The sequence below is a fragment of the Taeniopygia guttata genome, chromosome Z (assembly GCF_048771995.1).
Source record: "Taeniopygia guttata chromosome Z, bTaeGut7.mat, whole genome shotgun sequence".
Lineage (NCBI taxonomy): Eukaryota > Metazoa > Chordata > Aves > Passeriformes > Estrildidae > Taeniopygia > Taeniopygia guttata.
In genome coordinates, this window is record NC_133063.1 from 45423923 (window position 1) to 45441384 (window position 17462).

The 17462-nt window shown below is 46.5% G+C and overlaps 1 protein-coding gene across 1 annotated transcript; it reads right to left on the reverse strand.

Moving 5' to 3' along the window:
• Window positions 1-558: 558 nt before the first annotated feature.
• Window positions 559-14047, reverse strand: LOC100229057 (aquaporin-7-like). Its single transcript, XM_030258718.4, has 7 exons — window positions 13766-14047; window positions 9822-9947; window positions 6494-6620; window positions 4526-4663; window positions 3679-3797; window positions 2188-2405; window positions 559-1371 (listed from the first exon to the last, which is right to left on the reverse strand). Exons 1-7 carry the CDS (start codon window positions 13859-13861, stop codon window positions 1212-1214), a joined length of 984 nt encoding a protein of 327 aa, XP_030114578.1. The 5' UTR covers window positions 13862-14047; the 3' UTR covers window positions 559-1211.
• Window positions 14048-17462: the final 3415 nt, after the last annotated feature.

The window sequence follows — 17462 nt, forward strand, 5'->3', positions numbered from 1 at the left end:
ATACCTCAGCTGTGCTTTTAATATTGGGATGGAATGACTATTAAAGCCAGTAAATGCCCCCTTCTGGAATTCTGTGCAATAGTGATGTTTTGTCACTTCCTGCTGTTGGAGAACTCTGTGTTGTTTGTCCATGGCACCCAGCCCTGGGACTGCAGTTATGTGCTTGACATACCACACTTGTTTAAGCACTTTTTAGAAAAGTTAGGACTGTTGTCACCCTCCTGGGAACAGGAAGCTTCTGATAGTGTTCTGCCTCTAATCCAGTTACACCTTCAACTTGCAAGACTTGTTGCAGGCCCACTTCCTCATTCAGACAGAGATAGCAGAATTCCTGCAGCAGCGAGGCAACATCTTACATTTCTCATGCATTCAGAGTAGGAAGAAAGTTTGTGGGGGGCAGTTTGTTCAAGTTTTTGGAGACACTGTCACAAAAGTTCTCTGACTTCTTTTCTGTGGTGGTAGTTGGTGTAGCTCAAGTCTAGAGTGTCAGTACACACATGGTTCTTTGCTGCCAGTGTGTTCCAGCAGAACTGTGGCAGGATTCAGGAGATCCTGTAGTTTAGTTTAGTAATTTTTATTGCTTCCTGAATGTTCAGATTAAAAAACAAAAACAAACAAACAAACAAACAAAAAAACCATAAAAGAAACCCAAACAACCCAATGGGTTTATGTTTCTATTTTAGACTATTGTTGTTCTTCTCTCTTCTGTGCTGTTCCAAACTAGGTATGCAGATATGCAAATGAAGCAAGCCTAGGCCCCTGGTCCATCACTATAGTGTCTGTCTCTTACCAAATAATATTCAGATCAAAATTTTTGTGTTAATTGACTTAATCATGTTGTATCTGCCACTGTTGATGCCTGTATTTTGATTTATATGAATATATACGTATCTGGAGACTTGTAGCTCTGCTTTGCTTTTCTTCAGAATATAATAATTATTTGAGGATTGAGTTTTGTTTTGAGGTTGTTTTTTTATTGTTGTTTTTTGGTTTTTAGGTAGGTTTTTTTTGTAAATTTTTACACAGTGAGATTGAAGAATTCCTTCAGGTCACAGCCAGTTCTAGCCCTACATGGGTCTTCTCAATATCTCAGATACCAAGTTTATCTGTTTAAGCAGAGTAGGTTTACTGAAATCTAGTCCCTCATCTGTCCACCTGCATGGTGCACAAACAGATGTCCCCTTTACATGTGTTGTCACAGCACATGGCCATCACAGTCTGGAAGTCTCCATGCCTGCCTGTTCTTTCTCATGTTCAGTTTCATGGCTAGGTTGGTTGTGAAAGTCAATGCAGAGTTTGTAGAGGAAAACACCAAAAAGACTTCCCAGAACTGGAGCTGTGACTGGGACCCACCACCAGGAATGGTCACCCCTAAAATGAAACACAGAAGAGGCAGCTGGTGAGCCAGACTGGAACCACTGCCCTGCCACCATATCCTACTGGGGCAGGAGGGAACTGTGTGAGCAGAGGAGTCTGTCCAATTTCAGGCATTAAGCCTACAATTGACTTAGACAAATTCAATGTTCCTCCCACATAACTGCTGGAGGGAAGGTAATTTTCCCCATCAGCATGGAAAGGGCTCCACACTGCAGGTTTCTTGTTCTCCAAAATATATGGGCTGTGTGGTCTTGATGAGTGGGACTCTCAGACATAGGCATTTTGCTTCCCCATTTCCAAGAAAATCTGTGACTCATCTACCAAGCTCTCAAATATATTTTCTGTGAATTTAAGAAAAATGGGCATCTGGAACAGGAGACTCTGGTAATGATCTCACCATAGAAAAAGCCATAACGTGACACCATCTTACTAGATAGAAGGCAAGGTTTCATATCCAAATTCAGACTTTAAGTTTAGGCGACTTTTCAGCAGTCTACCTGCATTCAGGTGAGCTGAATTCTGGCTCTCTGCTCACTGCAAAAACCAAATGGATCTCCAGTGAACAGGCAGACAGTTTGGTGCCCAAACTGACATATCTGTGTGTCAAGGTGAATCCCATGCTGGAGAATAAGTGTACTCCAAGTTTTGTGCACATGATGCACAAGGCTCCTGTAAGAACAACCCTCACTGTCTGCAGTGATATGATCACTTGGTCCAAAGAAAAAAGGTTTCATGGCGCATTTTATCTTGTGCTTATCCCCTCAAGGCCCTGGCAAGCTGAGCAGGGTAAGGGCAAAACAGGTCACTCACGTGAAGACAGCCATTCCCCAGCCAGCAAGTGCCATGAAGATCCGGGGGGGCAGGTCCCTGGAGGGGTTTATGGCATAGCCTGTGTTTAGCCCCATTCCCAGACCAATGCCCAGGACCAGCAAACCCGTGAGCACAGGCTGAGCGCCTTTGATTGCTGCATTGTTTTTCTCATCATGGATGACTAGAATACCCAGAATCAGCATAACTGTTGCTGTAAACTGTGGGAACAGAAAAGGGAGAAGAGCAGGTCAGGAGAGAGAATAGGGAAGACTGAAAGACCCTGCTCAGCGGAGCAGGAGAGACTTCCCAGAATGAAAGAGCAGATGAGATTCATGGTCTGATCAAAGCTCAAATATTTCTCCCTCCTCACAGGTGGACTGACGAAAATTCTCTCTTTCTCCATCTTTCAAGTCAGGGAAATGGGTTATTTTAAGTACATTCTGTATAATAAGAGCAGAGCCATAACTGTTCACAAGACAAACTTGATCACCCCTAGAGGAAGTGATGTTTTGTACAGCCTGTATGCAGATATCAGATTTTTACCTGGGAAATTGAATTTCCCATCAGTGACTACATAGCTGGCATTTGTAGATTTGCAGTGCCCAGGACATCAAGAAAGCATAGTTTTGGTAGAGGTGATGACAGCTGTCTCTTTCTGCTTCAGAAAATGCAGCTGGAGAGACTTAGACTGCTTGCACAGACACCAGCAAAACCAGAAACTGCAGCTTTTGACAAGGCATTGTCACTCTTATTTGCTTTCTTGTGCATCAAGGACACTGGTCCACAGAAGGCTGAGGGGATTCCACCCCCCCACCTCTAGGCTTTTCCACCCTCCTCTTCATCATGCCCAGGCAGGAGTTTTATCAGCTCAGAGTCCAAATCACAGGCTTCCAAAGATTTTCATTGAAGTGAATCTTCCTTCTCTGGTGTCTCAGTGACCCACATCCCGTGAAGAATCCCTTTCCTATTTCTGGGCATCTAGACACTGGTACTGTAAGCTGGGAATCCACTGCCCAGAGTTTCAATGGATCTGTTCCAACACAGAGTTCAGCCCAGGCTGTGCTCATGTGGAGACAGTCCCAGCCTCTCTGTGCTGGGGAGGGGCAGCCAGCATAGCTGCCAATGAGCATGGAGAGGGTGTAGAATCCATTAAGGGAAGGAACAGTTCAGCCCAGAACCCAGAGGAGATAGCTATTGATATAACTCAGCTTCTCACTCCTCACTGCTTACATGGCATACAGGGAAGGTATCTGGAGAGCCCCTGGACCAAGCTAGAGCAGCCTACATGTATTAGGCTCTGGGCAGAACCCTTTAGGCTTGTCCAGCCATCAAGATGTTACCTTTCAGATGCCTGCCTGAATGCTGAGCTCCTTGGGAAAAGAGGTTGTGGTTGTGTCTGTGCAGGTGGGGCTGTGGGGACCTGTAGCAGCCCTGCAGCAACACCTGTAACCACCCGCCTTCTCTTGGCACATCAGAGCCATTCCCACTGACCTCTGTAAAGAAGGCTCCCTGCAAGGACACATTGGGAGCAGGATACGTAGAGAAGATCATTGCTGTGGCATTTGGTCCTGACACTGTAAGGTTCCCATTGCTGTAGGCATAGATAGCATCTAGGAGAAGTAGGAGTTAAGGAAGTTAGCACGGCATTCATCCCACAGGGCACACACACACAGGTCCACCCATTGCAGCCAGCACAGACTTCAGGGAGAAGGGAGGCAGGGGAAGATGTGATGGAGGTGACACACTCCTCGCAGACCATGATCTCATCAATATCTGTTACCCACAGACTTTGGTCTGCAGTCACTTCCTTACACCTACCAGCTCCCTATCCCTGCTCCAGAAGCCTGGGTGGTCTGGATGCACTGGAGGCCTCCAACCCTCTGCCCCTCAGAGACATGCTAGAGGTAATGGGTGGTGGGTCCTCTGCTCACAGCTCCAAGCCCCACATGGCTGCAAACCTGTGTTCCACAGAGCAGCAGACTCCTCCCCACACTCCAGCAGCACATAATACATAGTAGTTCACGTAAATAAAGCCCCTGCAGACCTGGAAACAAAATGCTGACAAAATGCAGCTACTGCCCTTCTGCTGAAGACAGGTCTTGGAAGTGGGAATGCCCTGAGTAAAAGGAGCTGTGTTCTCCAGGATGTGTGTATCCTTCCCAGAGGTATATCTGGGACCTTCTCTGAGCTTGAGCTGCGGTCTGTCCCACAAGCCAGGAGCTTGCCCTCCTCACCCAGAAATCATGCTGTGTACTGCAAAATTACATACTTTGACAATACTGTGGGTTGACTGAAATTATACCTACAGCAACGTCTGTGATAAAAGACACAACCCTACCATAGTAGAGAGCAAAGACAGTGGCTGCTGCCAAAAAGGAGCCCAGGAACTGGCCGATTATATAAGCTATAGCCGTTGTCCAGGAGATGTTTCCTAAAACACATTGTGTAATGGTGATGGCAGCATTCAGATGAGCTCCTGCAAAATCACAGAAAAAAGAGGCCTCAACACCGATATAGCTGTTTCGGAGCATGTGACATGTTGGATGCCCCATCCCTAGAAACATTCAAGGCCAGGTTGGACAGGGCTCTGAGTAACCTGCTCTAGTTGATGTTTCTGCTCATTGCAGGGTAGTTGGACTGAATGAGCTTAAAAAGTTCATCTTTGGTTCTAGGCCCCATGACCTAGAGTAATCACCCACAGAGACCCAGAACAACAAGAATCTCTCCATTCAGAGTTTTACTCCTGCACAGACACAAAATGATCCTTCCTTTCTCTACAGCTGAATCATGCTGGTAAACGTGCTCCTAGCTTGTCTTCTGAGAATTCTGTAGATAGGCTGCACCCAGAGACTGGGTCATCTCACCTCTCTTGGGATGGCATGAGTTTCTCTATGAGTTTCTCCAAGAGCTTCCCCCTACTGAGCTTACAAAGAGACCATACTTCAGCAAATTTTAAGTAGCTACTGGTAGATAAGGACCTGTGTTTTGATGGAACACTTTCTGTGGAGGAGGTTGGAATCACAATGGTGTTTTTGAAGACTAAGTGGGTCTGGGTCTCATGCCCTTGATACAATATGTGTTCTCCAGGCCTCCTGTGCCCAGGATTCTAAAGAAGATATTTATTTTTCCTGCCTGATAGGTATAAACTTTGAGGGTCAGTAAATGTTCCAGCCTTCACGACCATCTTCTACTCCAGAATCCAAAAGGGGTAAGATACAGACACCCATCATTTCATCAAAATGCAGGACAGATTGAAGTGGAAGTGCATGTACCACCTGCTACAGTCCAACAGTCACAACTGGAATGGGGGCAGATGCCTTCTTAGACCCTCTGCTCTTATGTGGGTATGGCCAGCCATTTCAGAGACCACGAAAAGCATCTTGTGACACAGATGAAGCCAAATTACTATGTCAGGAAGGTGTGAAATTTTTTTTGTAACCATATTATTGCTGGCTGAGCTGAGATCCCTTCTGCACTGCCCTCTGCCCTTAACAGATCAGCTCCTTCTCAGAAGTCACTTGGGACTGTAGGACCTACTTTCCTCAGTCTGCTTTCCCCAGGGTGTTTCCACCAGCTCCAAAAAGACAAGAAAATCAAGAGCTGACTGCTCACATGGAAAATTCTTCATTTCCAGGTCACCCCCAGGTTTGGACCTCTGTCTACTCCAACAGTTTAAGAGCAAGGAGTTGCTTTCATTTTCTACCCATTAGGGCCCTTAATGTTTTCTCTCAGTACAAATGAATGCAGAAATTGCAGAAGGCAAAGGTAATGCTCTTGTCATGTGAGGGGTGCCACCTCACGGCCCCGAAACACCACTTCCTAAGTTTATGTGGGGTATTCTGTGCATAAGATAAGGAAAAAAATTGCATGCCATTCCTTTTACAACATCAGCAGTAAGCTCTCCCTTGCAATAAATTATTTACTTCCCCATGGGTCGTATCAGCAGCAGGTTTTGGAAGCTCCCTGTCTCCTTGGGCCATGTTGGCATGTCCCAAATGGGGGAGCTGCTGAAACCTGGCTCTGCTGGCCACAACATACGGGGCTGGCCAAACCTTCTCCCCTCTCCCTGTCCCACCTGCCCTGTCACAGCTCAGACCACAAGTTTGGGGTCAATATTCTGTATGCATGCTGTTCATGCCTTGTCCCTGGCCTCTCCTGCTTTTCTTCCCTGGACTCTAGGAGTGCTATTTTAGGTGAGGGCACTGTCCATGCCATAACGCACCCCTCCACACCCCACTCCTCCTGTCCCCAGTGCACATGGCCTTTATGGGACATGGATATTCCCATGCCTGACAGTGCTTCTCACCAGATATTCCTCCAGCAGCATATATGCCCAAGGTAACGCCAATGCCAAATGCGATATTGATGCTCAGATATTGGCCATTTTTTCCTTTTCCCAATACCACTTGTGCCACAGAGGACAAGCCAAAAACCTGTGTAAAAAGGAAGACAGAAAGGAGTGTTAAAAGTATTCTTGTTGCAGTGGTAGACCGAGCTTCTTTGCTATTTTTTCTGCAAAAGTAATGAGCTACCAAGGACAGGAAGTCTCTAAGGTGTCAGAGGACAAAGAACAGCCTTGCCCTGCAAAAACTGAAGTGATACCTGAGATTGGTGCCCACCAAAACAAACTAGGCACTCTCATTTTGGTTGGTTATGGGGAGACAAACCCCAAACATTTGCACCAAGAGCTGGGGCTCAGTGGGGGTCATTCACTCAGCTACAGTGCAGATGTCTCTGCCTTAAACCAGGGACGTGAACTGGGGGAGCATCACCGTGGAGACAACTGCAAGGCGGATGGATGGAAGGAAAGTGCGCAAATTCTTACTGTCCTTTTCCTGGTGTGCAATTTATTGACTAAATATGTCATTTGGGCAGCACACAGCTATTTGCCGAACTCAAATCTAATTTTGGTAACTTTTGAGCAAAAGACAAGAAAGGAAAATCTGGTTTAACTTTTCCATTCAACAGATATATTTTGGAAATATCCAAAGTTTTAGTGGGTTTTTTAAGTCCTTTTTTAGACTAAAGGAGAACCAGAGGAAAAAAATAGAAGTAAACACTCTGCAGCAGGAAAACACATATTCAAGACATTGCTCCATCCTGAAAGAGATAATTCTATTTCAGGTTTTTGATGTGGTAAGAATGGAAAAATCAGTTCTTTGCATGCTCTTACACTGAAATCTAGAGAAGGACAAGGCATCTCTTGAGGTTTCTGCCTCACAAACCACTAAGGATTTGGAAAGTGTATCTTATTCCTTGGACTGCATTGATGTTTGTCCAAAGTGACGTGTCTTTCAAAGACAAGAAAGTCAATATGTTCTCCAGCACATAAACTTCTGCTTTGGCTTGTATTACTCAACTGTGATTTTTTTCATGGCTACTCTGCCTGCATCCAGATTTAAACCTGGGACAGTGCCCACAAGATAGGACACAGAATCTGTTTTTCAGCACAGAGCAAACTTCTGGGTTTTTCCTGTATCGTCACAGTCCCAAAACCCCATTTATTTAAATTTCTTCTTCCCTAGTCCTTGTGCTGCTTAGTCCTGCTGCCTGGTTCTTCTTACCAACACTTCCTGTCCATTAAACTAAGAGACCCTGGGATGAGTGTTATTGTCCAAATAACAGCCATTCAGGCATCCTAGGGGTGCTTCCAGAACACTGCCTCTTGCACTGAGGGCTGGGGTGCTGCTGAAGAGTTAGGTGCTCTATGTTTTTTTCTGATGCTGGATGCTCTTTGTCTTCAGCCCTTGATGGGGCTCATGTGCAGTGCGCTCCTTTTCTCTCTTCTCTCACATGGATCAGTGAAGGGGGAGCCAGTGTGAGCTGCAGGCTGCAAAATCTGCCTTAAACTGTCAAGAGTGAAGAGTTAATTCTCCACCTCATTCTTCTTCCTGGGGCAGGATGACCCTGAAGTTGTTCTTTATCACCTGGGAACTTCTACCACCAAATAACAGAGAATGGAAAAAGGAAAAGGGTTTGCTGAGCTGCTGCAGAGGAATTATAGATGTCTGTACTCTGACTTACTGTGGGTGCAAACCTACCTGGGAGTGAAATTCAAAGAGCTGGATGTGCAAAATTACATTATAAAAAGGAACCATGCTCTGTACAGGCAGTTGTTGCCCTTGGAAAAGAGCACCTTTCTTGGTACAGAAAGCTGTGTCAGAAGGTCCCTATGCTTACACAAATCTTACTTTCTTTCTCTTTGAATCTCCAAGTACAAGTTATTTGGGTTATGCCCAGCCTTTGCATGCCAGCCTCTGTCCAGTCTAAAGTGTCTCTTCCCAGCTAAGTCCAGGTGGGGCAAATTGGCACAGATGGATACTTGGCCTTTTCAGAGGGAGGATCTCATTCTGCTCTTTTGATCAAACACTCAAAATCTCTGGTCCCAGTGGGTAATTCACCCCCACCAGCCCCCACAGTGACTGCAAAACCTTCCTAAACCTCTACCCAAATATTTCTGAAGCAGCCCAGGAGCTCAAACCCGCTTAATTACTTCTTTGTGAAACAGATCCCTCAGGCAAGGAGGCAGTTTATGTATGATTTACATAAGCACTGTTCGATTGGTAGCAATAAAATCAAACGTAAAATCCTGGCATGCTTCACACATTGTAACTACAGCTCCTAGTGGTGGATTGTGGTTCTGGAGAATTTTTCTGGAAAGTTCATTACCCTGGCAACCCCGAGGGGGAGATGGATGAATGCTATTTTCATTTTGCAACAGCTGTCAGTGATAGGAAAGTCTGGGTTTGTTCTCCAGTCCAGTTCAGACACCCCTGCCCAGCTGCACCACACCTCTGGCACAACAGAAAGCTTCCATTCACTGTATGGGATCTTCTACGCTACTTTTTTTGTAGACACTACTTTTTTATTTCATTCCCAAGTTCTTTCTCAATTTTCTCCTAGAAGAGAACTGAAAGAGCAACATGTCCTGAAAGAGCAACATGTCCAGAAAGGGCAGTGGAGCTGAGGAAGGGTCCACAGGAGCACAGGTTTGATGAGGAGCAGCTGCAGGAGCTGGGGATGTTATGCCTGGACACAGGGAAGACCTGATCACCCTCTCCAGCCCCCTGACAGAAAGGTCTAGGCAGGAGGGCTGGTCTCTTCTCTCATGTGATAAGTGACCGGGCAAAAGGAAATGGCCTCAAATTGTGCCAGGGGAGGATTAAATTGGAAATTAGGAAAAATCTGTTCACCAACATGGTTGTCAATCATTGGAACAGGCTGCCCAGGGAAGTGGTGGGTTTACAGATATTAAATATATAATGCCTTGAAGGTATTTAAAAGACATGTAGATGTGGCACCTAGGGACATTGTTTAGTGGTGGCCTCCACAATACCAAGTTAATACCTGAACTCTTAAAGATCTTTCCCCACTTAAATTCAGTGATATTTTAATTCTATCCCAGCACCCACCTCCCTTTCCCTGAATTACTTCTTTGCTCCAGAAGGTTTTTGGCAGATGTTCTGCCTGCTAGGAAACTGCCACCCCACCAAAGCAGAGGGGTGAGCAGCAGCAATCAACCACTGGGCAACTCTGAGGATGTGGTAGGAAACCACTGACCTTGCAAATCGCTGCCTTAACTGGCTGCACACACACAGACACATACACATGCACATGCACAGAGTTCTCCTTACCATGACGATGAATGTTCCCAGTGCTTCTGCCAGCATCTGCCTTATAGCAGTGTTACGAATCCTGAACACCTTCTTAGTCTTCTCCAACATTGTCTTCCCCACCTCCTTAAAGCTGCCTGCACGCTCCTGTTGGGACAGCACACTTCACTGCACTGAGCCAGGTTACCCTTTGAAACTTGGCACCCTCTCTTCACCCCCAGACACCTTCTTTCCTTTGGTTAACCATGAACAAGCCAATAAAGCAGCAGCTAGCTTCAAAGTCTTTCCCCTTCTCCCTCCCCCAGATGCCATCCTATAAAAGCTTGGGGTAGGGATGCAGTATTTCTTTTATGAGGGCATTGGTAACACTGTGCCTCTGCCCAGAACAGCCTAACCCCCAGAATAGTGGAGCTGTCAAAAGCCTTGATGTGCTCCTGAAGCCTGTTTTTCTCCTTAACTTTTTCTACAGGAACTGAAGAGGAATTTTGGCTCTACTCTGCATTGTAACCCATTGACTGGTCATTCAGTACTCGTTTTTTTAAGCAGATTGGATTGAGACTGTTTGCCTATGCAAGATTTTGAATGTATCTTCTGCATCAAGGATGCTCTGCAAGGAGCTGGTGTGCTCTGCTGTCTGCAGCTGGGAAGAGCACAGTGCATTGTTTCAGGTGGAATATTTGCTCTTGGTGAATGCACATGTGCATTCTGCAGGTGCCACATACTCACGGAGAGTCTTGTCACCAGCCACCCTGTCTGTCCTCTCATACAGGGCAAGGAGAAACCAACCTCAGCAAAGAGATGTAGCCCAAGAGATCTTCAGTCTTACCTGGCTTCCAGAGCAGAACCATTGCTGTCCTGATTCCTCCTCCATCTCATCATTCCCTCTCCCTATCTCCCTGCTCACCAGGTGCTCTTACCTTTCCACAGTGAAAAGGTTTTAATACCTTTGATTAATCATGGAAAAACTTATATCCACTGAACACTCAAGACCTTTTTCCTCAAGTCTTTTCCAGTTATTTGCTGGTTTTCTTTGCCTTCCTCTCAACCTGCTCTTTTCCAATTATTTGCTGGTTTTCTTTGCCTTCCTCTCAACCTGCTGCAGCTTCTCAGTGTGGCTCTGGAGGGGACAGCTCTGCAGAGGTGTCAGCAGCTGCCCTGCTGGGGACATGGTGTTCTGCTCATGCTGCCCCTGGCCTTGCCTCCCTATCCTCTACTGCATGGCAAAAGTTCATGAGCTCTTCTTTCACCCACAGGGCACTCAGCATCTGTATGGAAGAACCTGGGAAGCTGATTTTCCTCTCTGCTCCATAGATCATTGTATGTTTTGTGGCAGGGAGAGTTTTATGTACTGGGGTAATCCCTCCTCCAGCAACAGATTAGCTATTGACCTCAGTGTACACCTGGCTAAATATGCAGTAAATTACTGGTCTGTCTCTGATACTGAGGATCATTTAATTATGATAGATGATAATCATGTTGCTTGCAAGGGTGTTTCTACAGCATATTTCTAGGTGGGAAGGTTTCTGTCCTGGGGGTCTGTGACCTATGCTGTAGCACAGAATAAACCTTTCCAGGTCACTCAATCTCTGCCAGGCAAATGTTTATTGGTGGAGCACAAACCATGGGTCCTGGAGCAGCAGGTTGGGGTGGTGACAAGACCCTCAAGTTTCTTCTGCTTATGGTGATTTCCAGCTGTCTTTACTTGTCACCTGAGATCCTTGTGTCTCCATGTGCTGGAGATCTCACAGCCTTTCTGTGATGGACAAGGTATCAGTGGGTCAGTAACACCCATAACTGGACCTACAACTATGTTTTTTTCTCCTAGATCTCAGGGAGCCTTCCAAGTTGATTCCTTCCATGTGGGCAAACAGTGAATGCTAGGCTGTACTGATAGGCTTTGTCTCCTGAATTCAGGCATCAGTTGCAGGCATCTCAATATTCTGAGTCAGGCTGAAAAACAGACAGGTGCTTTCTGGGAACGCTGAGTTTCTGTGGACTTGCAGTCTCCTTAAGGAAAAATGTAATCCCAGTTTGCAATAGAAATCGTTGGTTTGGTAATAATATTTGCATCATAATTCCCAATATTACCACCAAACACTGTAAAAGTCCAGCATGCTTCTAGGAGCTTGTCCTTTTATACAAGTCATTCCACAAGATGGCACTGAGACATTAATTTCTGTCCTAAAGATATTCAGAAGGGCTTCTGCGTTGCTTCCGAAAGTGTGAGAATCCTTTAATTTTGCAGTTCTGATGGTCATTTTTAGACATTAAAGTGACCTGCTAGTGTTCAAGGACTGTAAAAATAACAAAACCATCACCTTTCTAAAGCTCATGTAGGTCAGAACACCTCTGCTCTACAAGTACACAAACCCAAAGTGTGTGAGCCTGTGCCTGACTTTATAATAAAAGCAGAGAAAAATAGGCGGCTCCAAAGGGCAATTCTTTCTCACCTAAAATAAGCATCTGAGGCCTGACCTATGAGTCATGCTAGACACTAGCACTTTCCTTCAGTGTTTGCACACAGACATGGAGTGATTGGCTCCAACATGCACCCCCATGACCACCAGGTGGGCTGGACTGCCCATTCTCCCTGCATCCAGACATGATGATCTTGAGCAAGTGCAAGCCAAGTGAGTCAGCCAAGGGCTGGATTGCAAATATCTGCTGGTTTCCCAATAGCAACCTGCTCATACTTGCTCAGTTTCACTTACCCGCAGGGCTAACGAGGATCTCTGGGGTCACTAAATACTGTCCCCTACTGACACAGGCAGCCACACCATACCTGCTCTCTGGTGACCTGGCCACTCTGCATTTTAGTGGCAGATGATTGTTGTCCAACTCCTTCTGTTGTACCCTGTTACCAGAATTTGCTGCTCTGAAGGTTAGACACTTTCCTCTGATTTCTAGCCAAATTCTCAAAGCCATTTGTCCATGTGCAGCATTAGCCCATCAGAGTAACGAGTTAACTTATTTCTTGTGGGTGCTATCACTTAGTGATCCTGTAAGGTTTGTTAGAAGAGCATTGACTGCTCATGCTTAGCTCCATACCACCTCCTGATGTTTGCTTTGATATCCTCACAGGTTGAAACTTCACTCAACAGTGGTCTGACAATGATTTTGCAACGTTTTCCACTTCACATTAAGCAGCCTTAATTTAACATTTAGCAACTGCTAAACCAAACCCATTTTCCTCCCCAAGACAGGTGTGCTCTTAGTGCTACTAATAAAAGTCTCAGTTTAGAAAGGAAATTTTTAGCACAGTCAAGGTCCACTAACAGTTCTGGTGGTGATACTCATGGTCATGAAGAACCAGGAGAAAAATGCCCCTGGGTCCTGTAAGAACAGCCGTGGGAAGAATGAGTACCCAGGCACTCCGGGGCATTCGTCAAGGAATAACTTCTCTGACTCAATTTGACAGTGCACATGCTTCCTCTGCACCCAGGAGCTCATTTATCTTTTAATTGGGCTAATCAACTGGTGGAACATTGCCACTCTGTTCACTTCAGCTCTGCTGGTGGAGCATTTTTTCCCCAGAGGCCAAGAGGAGCATAAGCAGACAGCTGAGCAGAAGAGTTGCTCACCATGGACAAGAACAGCTTGTTCCTCAACCTGACCAAATGAACAGGGCACTAAAATATCTCCAGTGCCTTTCAGGAAGCAAGACCCAGTCAGAGAGATTGTAACAGCACTGGTATGACCTTTGCTGTCCAGGACAGACCCTGTTTGACATAACCTGGAGCACCTGCTCCATATGGTCTCATGTTCCACACTCAAGGTCTGTCTCCTTCTCTTCTCTATAGATGGCAGGCACCACTTAAGCAAGTCTCACACAATCCGTGTGTGTCTCAGCAGATGTCTTTGCTCTCTCTACCACCACCCCCCTCACCATTCCCAGGATATTGGCCTCCACAGCCTTTCAGCTCACCCATGGTCCCTTGTGCTGAAGCCAGCCAAAAGTTCATCACCTGTGCATGCTGCTCTCCCCTGAGATTAGGCCTGATCCAGTCATACTGGTCAGAAGAGGGAGGTGGATGGCTATATGGAAACACCTCGACGTTCATGGGTGGGGCCTGCCTTGGGCAGAGCACTGCCCTGCCCCAGGCTGCTACAGCCACAGGGCTGCTACAGCTGCAGGGCTACTCAGACAGCGGTAATCCATGAGATAATGCTGCCCCAGGAGCAGAATTACTTGGCTTTGTTTATCTTTAGGGGCACAGCAGGACTCTGTGTGATGGCGTTGCCAGGGGTGGCCCTGGCCTCGTTGCTGGGCAACAGAGTGGAACCCTCCTGGTCACCAGGAACCCGTACACCCCCTGCTGGGTCACACTTCTCCACACTCCTCCTGCCTTTGTCTGACTTATCAGACAGGATAAAGTCATTTTTAAATGGAGCAAAGCTTAATGGTTTTTGAGGTACCCACCAGCTTTTATCTGTGAAAAGCCCTGGAAAATCTCCCCCACCCACAAATACTTAACAGAGAGTGAAATGGAGGCACAGAAGTAGATCAGGTAATAGAATTCATAGAATGTCAAGGATAAAAAGGGACCTTAAAGAACAGCCAGTCCCAATCCACCCTTGCCATGGGACCTCTCCCACTAGACAAGGTTGCTCAGGGCCCTATCCAACCTGGCCTTTAATGCTGACAAGGATTGGGGCATCCACAGCTTCCCTGGGCATCTTCTTTCAGTATCTCACCATCTTCACAGTAAAGTATTTTTCCTAATATCTAGTTTACATTTCCCCTCTTTCAATTCATACCTATTATTCCCGGTCCTGTCGCTACAGCTTCTGACAAAAGGTCCCTCTCTGGCTGCCCTGTGGGCCCCTTCAGATACTGGAAAGTTCCTATGTGGTCTCCACACAATGTTCTCTTCCCCAGGATGAACAGCCACAACCTTTTCTTTGTAGGGATAGTGCTTCAGTCTTCTCATCAACTTAGTGGTCCCCTCTGGACTATCTCTAGCAGATCCATGTCTTATGTTTGGGACACCAGAACTGTAAGCAGCAGATGTCCCACAAGGTACCAAGGCATTTCTAAGAGGGTCATGCTGGCTCCTCACCTGCCATCATCCCTTATTTCCATGACAATCTTGTTCTCCTGACCTGCTCAGGGCTGTGTTCCCACTCTACCCCTCTGGGTGAGAGCATCTGCCTGCCTGTGCTGGGACTCTGCTGTGGGGCTGCACAGGTCTAGGCAGAGAGCAGTAGACTCTCTGGGTTCAAGTGCTCTCTCTGAACCTTGAGCCACCTGCTCTGGTCTGCTTTCAATCCCCAGATAAAGTGAGAGCTGAGGAGCTTCGGGCTCACAGGACATCATCACCCTGGAGAAAAGAGCAGCTAGTCATTCTCCTAGAGGAGCACAAACACACACATTCTGAAAGGAGAGAGTAAAGAGGAAAAGCTGTAGGCTGGGAGCAGAGTCACTGGGTCAGGTAAAAGAAGTTTTGAAGTTCCAGAGCATGGTGAAGGCAGCACACTGCTTTGAACATTTCCCTGCCTTTGACTGTACCAGACAGCACAGGGTGGCTGTGTCCCACTGGCCAGTTGGCAGTGAGTTGGCTCTAACAAACAATGTCACTGATGAAACCCCTTGCACTTCATCCCATATTGTCTTTTCTGCCTCATCCTTTCCCCAGGCACTCCAGTCTGGAGTGCAGGATGTTCTGCAAAACACACCAGCTCAGCATCTGCCCGAGCAGCACCAAAAAGCACAAACTTGTGCTGATATTCACAAAGAGCAAAACAACAGCAGGGCCTGCTGACAATCACACAGCCATGCCTGCTCCCTCTGCTGCTGAGCAAGCAGAGCAAGGCTGAGCCAGTAGTTCTTCACAGCCACCAGGTGCTTAAGAGTTACTACATCCATACATTCCACCCATAGAAGTTATGCCTGTAAGCCTTTCAAGAGGTGATACTAAACCCAGGCAGACCATAGAATCACAGAATCATGGAACATTTTAGCTTGAAGGGGCCTTAAACACCACCTCATTCCAAATCCCTGACATAGGCAGGGACACCTTCCACTAGACCAGATTGCTCATCCAACCTGGCCTTGAACAATTCCACAGATGGAGCAGCCACAGCTTCTCTGGGCAACCTGTGCCAAGGCTTCATGACCCTCACAGAATTTATTCTTAATATCTAATCTAAACCTGCCCTCCTCCAGTTTAAAGCCATCCCCCTTGCCCTATCACTTCAGGCCCTCGTAAAAAGTCCATCTTTTCTGCAGTCTGTTATCCAGACATTTTGCGGGGTGAGGAACCATCTGGTGACACTAATCATTGCCCATATGTGTAATCAGCAAATTACCCAGCTATCTCCCCAGAACACACATGCCTGAGGGTGTCTGAAGACCATACAGCATCTGGCATGCCTCACATCAGTCCTAAGCAATGCCTGCCCCATGGGATTTGTCTCTCCACAGGGGAGGGAAAGGCCAGGACATAGACAGCTGGGTCAGCTTTCCCAGCGCCAGCCCACCTCAGCCCAGAGGGCTGCTACTGCTGGCGCGGACGTGAAGGCATCCAAAGGAAACCCCGATAAGCTCCCAGTATCTCAGCTATGGGAAGATGCCACACATTCCTTGCAGACAGGCCAACAAATCCCCTTAGACACTGCCCAGCTTCTCCTGGAGCTCCAAGGATCCCCACAGGCATTTCAGTGCAAGTAGAAGTTTCCTCTAGCATCACCTAGTCCCCATCACCCTCATGATCCCTCAGCCCCTTTTGCCTCTTATGCTGTTTTGAGACACAGGAAAGAGGGGCCAGGTGTGGATCTGGATTGCTTCCTGTCCATTCCCATTCTTTCAGTTTCTGCAGGTAAGACATTGACCCAGAGGAATGTGGAGAAGCTGAAAATCCATCTGTTGATGGGCCCTGAAAACAAGCCAGTTTTCCTAACTCATGTAGTTTCCCAGCACAAGTCCTGGATGACACAAATGGCAGTTTCATGAATTGTCCCATAGTAAGCATAGCACTGACATGCAGTTTATTTCCCTAAGCACAGGACACCACATATCAGTCATCACTGACAGTGCAGATATCCTTAACCCATGGCAATTACTAAATTTTGTCACTGTCTTTTTTGTCCCTGTGTTTGTTTTTACACAGACAGTCAAATGTACACATACCTATTAGCCATTTCCTAGTGAAGAAGTAACTGTTACACACCACCTTCTGAATTTTGACTTCATAGGAACCTCATTATCAAATCAAATTATCAGTACATAATCTTATGAGAATGGCAGAGGATCTGTCCCTCATTTCTGACATGAATGAGTTACAGCTCTCAGGAACTGCCTGGGGTGTATTTGCACAGGACCTGATGGGATGGGCCTCTGACCACAGCACAGCCCCCAGGCTCTGCCATGAGATACAGATCATAAGAGGGCTGTGAAGATATGGGTAGTGATTTGGCACCTCAATTGCTCATACATGTTCCAGCAACTGCTCATACATGTAACTGCAGCACTAGGCACAGCAGGTACCTGTCTGAACCTCACACCTACAGCAGCAGCCAGTGAAGAATCTGGTGGGAAATACATGACTGCTGCAATGAATTTGCTCAGACTAAGCTCTAACTGCTGTTTATGCACTAGGCTATGTAATCAAAGTTTAAAAGCCCTTGACACAGGATGCTGAAGGTCTTAAAAAGACATCTAAA